The 6,000-nt window shown below is 44.5% G+C and overlaps 1 protein-coding gene across 1 annotated transcript in view; it reads right to left on the reverse strand.

Moving 5' to 3' along the window:
- LOC146862124 (thioredoxin-like) overlaps window positions 1–4,804 on the reverse strand; it is a 38,445-nt gene extending 33,641 nt beyond the window's left edge. The window contains exon 1 of the mRNA XM_085641314.1: window positions 4,253–4,804. Within this exon, the coding sequence (XP_085497440.1) occupies window positions 4,253–4,276 (24 nt within the window). The 5' untranslated portion in view covers window positions 4,277–4,804. The remainder of the gene's footprint in view (window positions 1–4,252) is intronic.
- Between the last annotated feature and the right edge of the window lie 1,196 nt (window positions 4,805–6,000).

The raw sequence follows: 6,000 nt of genomic DNA on the forward strand, positions 1-6,000 counted from the left end.
TTGGAGACCCCTGGCATACAGGAAGACACTTCAAACGCTACAGAATAAACAGCTGCTCCCCAATCAACCTTCTAAACCTACGGTTTCTCCTAAACACATGCAACACAGATGCGAGACCACAAAACGGATATGCTGACATGAGACCTGAAATGTGATGAGGGGCACAAAAAAAAAATCTCATGTCTTCTAGGGCGTTTGAGTGAAGCCATACACCGACATGAAATGCACACATCTTGCTCGATATAGTTTTTAACTGGGGCTGCCAGTACCCTGAGCCAATCTTTAAAACTAAAAAAAGATCAACATATGCCAGTGTACCATTTGTAACCACATACAAAAAAAAAAAAAAAAGCCAAGTAAGAAACTTTTAGCCCACCACAATTTCAGCTAGAGTTGCACACCTCCATGAAATGCTGTGGGCATATACCAAAACGTGACAGACAACACAGGAATCCAGTGCTCAAGGGGGCTCCTCCAAGCAAAACAGTGGCTGATGAGGGATCACCCACGAGCCCATGTGCTTGTATGAGGTCTGTCACAAAGCCCACTAAAGAGGTCTCCAGCTTGACCAAAATATGCAGTAGCAAAACAAGGGGTATGTATAACTAAAGAAGACTAAAGTAAAAAAAAAAAAAAACCTTTAAAAGACAATAATACGCATATTCAATAACTAAGCTGAATACTACATCAATTGCTTCGAGCCTCACCAGAGAGCCACACATGCAGTATGAGGCGGCAACGCCCAAAAGAAGCGCACCTGTTAATCAGGTTACTTCCCCAATGAATCAGCATTTATATGCTACAGCATCACTGGTGGCCGCGACAAACTGGCTGCATGTTTTTTGCAGTCCTGAACAGAATTCTGACTGCACGCCGGAGAATCAGGCAACACAGACGATAAAGTTTAATCCATCCCCTCAATGGCGGTTCTATCACTAAAATGGAGGATCTCCCTTTAGTGTTTGTAAGTCTTTTGGGTTATTTAATGTTAATAGTATATTAGAGGTAATTTGTACTGCCAATTGATGAATGAGTGGTAATTATTAAAAATCTCAGCAGGGTCTGCATTCTGAGATTCATATAAACACATATTCAAAGTTCACAGATCTTGCATCACCCATCTGGAGTACATAGGTTTAAAACATTCATATTCGAAATATTTTATTAAAATCAATATTCAGTTTTATCGAGAATTACCACCAGGAGGGCGAACGAGGTTAGAAACAGAAGCACGTTGCTAAGAGTTCGTCCCCAAAACACGCTGGTTTTAGGCGCGCCCTGCGGGTGAAAGTTTAACCCTCCCGCCTCGGGGTAGTTTCGAAACCCTTCTTCCTAGGGACAGTTTTGGTAACAGTACACAACTGTGACTAAAGCCTGGTTTAAAACACCGACTGCAGAAGAACACGACTTCAATTTGAGCTCCGCGCATTCGCTCTGCTTTGGTAATTATAATATTAGTGTTTATGAGCGGCTTGCTCCGTTGAATACCCTCGACGCACGTGCCACGCCCTGTTCTTGTAAGGAACCAAAAGGCTGCCAGGTTACTAGAGAGAAATGAAGACAGGGCGGCTTGCAGGTCTGTCCTGTTCTTGTACTGAAGGAGTCAAAGGCTGCCAGCTCGCTATAAAGGAATGTGGAAGGATGACTTGCACGCTCTTCCGGTCCAGGACGCTGGGGAGGGGGCAGCCTCGTGCAAATGTCCAGCGCGTACACCAAACACTGTCTTTTGTTCTGCATCATGTGCTTGTATCGGCTTTACAAATAACCTTTGATACGTTTCCAAAATTACATACACCAGAGATTAATGGTGGCATTGTAAAAAGGGACAGGCAAAGGTGTTTCTTGAAAGGCGTGAGGGGGGGGCAAGAGATGGGCAACTCCAACCTAACAGTCGGTGGATACACGAAACAATATTTGCGTTTGAAAGCTATCGTGCAATTCAACTTTCAGTTCACTTAGGACACACAAATGGCATTAAGCGGGTAGGCATGCCAAGAGAAGACAGTTCACTTTGGGAGTACGAGTTTGAATTAGAAATTCCCTTCTAATTATGCTACACTAATATAACAACCCACAAACAAATTAATCGCATCCAAAAGCCTTCTTTTCCAACGTGTCACATTTCGGTAAACATTCACAGATCACGAAATGTGATTGCGGAATCTAAATACTAGACCATCTCCAAGAGCAATGCTTTTCCAGAACTAGAGACAAACTAGGCAACGTCTTAAATGACGTGTTGTGCAAAGCCTATGTTTGGACAGCATGAGATGCCGAGAAAACGACCACGAGGGCATGCTTTTGTTGACATTCTATCTGCAGCAAATATAGAGGGGATTTATAGTGTACATTATTATCCAGGGCACGCGATCGACAAAGACCTCGCATTTGACCTGTATTTACGCCATATAAATATTTGTGTTAAACGTTGCCATTTCTGTACGTTTTCGGTTACCCTTTTACGATCCATAAAAGTACAACATTGTTGATTTTGGGATGGTGACGTGAATTTTCATTTTGTAAAAGAAAATACGCTAGGCTTTGAGATGGACAACACAAACTGGCTTTGAACCAATGTGGCAGTAATCGGTTTACCTGGGTGCATAGTATACTGAGTCACAATGCTGGAGTTAAATAGCAGATCATTCAAAGTGAATTACCTCAATGCAAGACTTCTCCCTTCATTACTCGGTGGGTCCGCAATTCACTTTGGAAAGATGTAGGAGCTCGTATTATTTACTTTGGAGTTAAGGCTGGTGAGCCACTGTAAGCTCGAGCCAGAAGCCTGCCTGTTTGAGGTCCTCTTGGAACCTCGAGCCTAAACGAGCCGATCTTCCAGGAAGTGATGCTTTCTAGTGGCTACAACTGCCGCCCATACATGTTGAACTAAGTTTGAATGCAAGAGTGTCCGAGATAAAATGTGAATTCAACCCATACTCTAATCTCAGCATCCAAGATTGAAGGCCAAAGCATTAACTATTGATGTCGAAAAGTGATGCTCATTTAGTGAATGAATTTTAGTGTAAAGTCAACAAATCTGTGATCAAGTCCAGCGGATCAAATTGTGATCCTGGACAAATACTTTTACTTCACGCAGCAAGCCTCGTAGCACCATCTAGCAAGCATCCTATCCTTTCTGTTTGTCACGCGAGAGAGAGCACCTTCAAATTCATGAGTTCGCGATGTGCGCTGTACAAACAGGTCTCCTGTTTGATGCAATAGCCTATAGTGCTGCTCCATGCATAATAAACATTTAAGCCACATACAGGGTACAGGACAACTGACTTGCCTCGCTCATAGCAATGGCAGCAGAAATGTTCTCCGTGCATGTTTAGAAACTATCACTCATAATGCACGCCTAGTGATGCAGTGACCTAATATGATGCACCAAGGGGAAATGCTTCATCGTATGAATTAAAACACTGCTATGAATGTTGAAGACACCTTATCCTATTCTAACATGCTGTTTGTTGTAGGATTTACATGCCAATTATTTTCAAAACTCGGCTCTCAGTTAATCCGTTGGCAGTCCCATCCCTATTTTTAAGACCAACAGCACACATTAACCTTGGTTACCCTGGTGTATCCGTATCGCGCATACGCGTATTCTATCGCGACTTGCTATTTGATTGTTCCTATCAACGGGACAACTATGAAGTGTACGTAACAGATGGACGCCGTGCCCAACTTCGGGTTAAAAGAAGCACTTCCACCTCGTGATCGCCACACTAGCTCCACCTAACCCCGCGGCCCTGCGCGAGGTGTGGCAGATCCTTGAAATAAAGTGCAATGATGTAATCTACTGTATCCCGTTATACGATGTTAGCGTGCCAGCAAACCTGCTTAACATCACGAGAACTGGTGCACCACCGGGGACAGGCTCGAGTCAGAGAGCAACTAACTGTCAACGAGACTTGCCTCTCACAGAAGGAGGCGGGAAGGAGACAGTAGAATATTTTACACAGAAACACATGGGTTGAGCACAACTTCACTTTCTTGATGTCCCATTAGGAGAGTAGTCTGCAATCATTTGAATAACTCGTTCTTAACAAAGAGGGAAAAAGGGACTTGCTTTTATTCTGTGCCAGGACTTGCATAGGCTGGTGCTAAAATGCCGACCCTCCTCGGAACGTCTTGCATCAGCAATCCCAAGGCAGCCTCGTGCAAGCACGGGGCTCGGCAGGTGCTGGTTGGCGGAAAACGTCCTATACACAACCCATTACCCTGCTTCCACCCGAGGCACCGAACTCACCAGATTGCTGATGTGGTGCACCATCTTGAATGAAGGCTAGCTGACGTTGGACAGGAGCAAGATGTGATCGCCTCTCAAAATCCAAGCCCAGTGCGCACACCCCCCGTCCTTCCTAGTTTATAGGTCTCTGCGCGCCCCCGCTCTCGCCCTCCCTCCCGGGGGCGGGGCGCGCGGATCCTTCAGACAACGAAGGTCAGTGGTTGGTGCGGACGCGCGCCCAGGGACGGGAGCGAGTGGGGCGGCTGCCTGAAGTGCTTCTTCCTGCCCTCGGCGTCCCTGCTGGGCGGAAGTTGCTGCAGGCGCGGCCTGACGGAAACGTGTTGTGTAAGAGACGTATTCCCGCCTCCCCCAAACAGCGAGCGGGAGAGCGCAATGAGTACGGGCGGTATGGACTCTGTGCATTCTGGGAAAGGTGGTGGTCCTTCCTTTCGTTTCCGCTCTCGTCCACAGAAATAATTCTTGGGTACAGTCCAGTGGCTCTGCTGGGAAATAACGTGATGTCCGAGCACTAAGTGCTGAATCACGAGGGCCCCGCCTCTCCCCTTCGCTTCTACGGAAAACCCCAGGGCAGCCTGGGTATATGGATTATTACTGATTTTAGATTCAAGCCTCGTGGCGCGGCAAATTCAGGACGCTAGTCAAGAGCCATTTTCCTTCAGATTTTGAAGTAGTCTGATTTTGCAACTCATTAGAAAACAAGCATTGGTATAGCCAATAGGTCTCGCTTTTGGGACCTTATACGTATTTAGTTCTGCAGCACAATATCCTTGGTGCAACAATATCAACCATTGCATGGCGAAACACTTATAAGCTCCCAAAGGCGAGACCTCTTGGCTATGCCAATGCTTGTTACACAACACTACAGCTTTTGTTTGAGGTTACTAAACAGCAGACACTTTAATATACCTTTACTTAATGAAAGCTATCAAAATTATTCCGTAAAGTTTATTTTTGACCCAAAGCACCACAGCTTATAAAAAGAGTATACGTGGATATGCTTGTGCATAGTGACGCTGCTGTGTAGTATGCCTCACCGCAAATGCTTGAGCCCATATTGTGCCTTTAAATTTATCGTCTGTTTTTTTTATTAGTTTCTAATAATATCTTCTCCCTGTATCTCTAGCCTTTGTTTTAAGTATACAGAGCGATAGTGGAGGCGGTGCAGCCAATAAGCAGGATATTTGGAGTAATGGTGTGTAGATGGAAGGAAGATGCAATTATTAATGGTTCCTTAAGGCTGCTACTGATTCCGGCTGTTTGTGTTAAAATGGGGCTGAGTAAAATAATTTAAAAGAGGTGGTGGCTGGGTGGGGGGGGGGGGGGGGGGAGAGAGGAAGCAGTACTGGTGTGAAAATTGTTCAACAGGCCAGAAATAAAATGTAGCGGATGTTGTACTTGTAGGGATACTAATCAGACCAACACTGCTCCAGATTTCTAGGCACATGTTACAAAACTATATTTAGTTGGCTAATGTAGACCCAAAGTAAGCAGTAACTAAAAAAAGGAAGCGTTTCTACTATAGAGATATACAATTAGCTGTGTATGAGACATTTTGTATTTCCATAACATCACGCTTCCTATTAAAACAGCACAGTAATAAAAAAAGTGCAATTTATAGCAATAATGCAAACCTAGATGCCACACCAAGTACATAAGAGCAAATGTGTTAATCATTAAAGTTAATAAGATGTCCCTATGTGTACTAATATTGTCTAGGGAGCTATGCAGTTGCTTGTTTACTATTAATC

This window comes from Triturus cristatus, chromosome 2_2 (genome assembly GCF_964204655.1).
Source record: "Triturus cristatus chromosome 2_2, aTriCri1.1, whole genome shotgun sequence".
Lineage (NCBI taxonomy): Eukaryota > Metazoa > Chordata > Amphibia > Caudata > Salamandridae > Triturus > Triturus cristatus.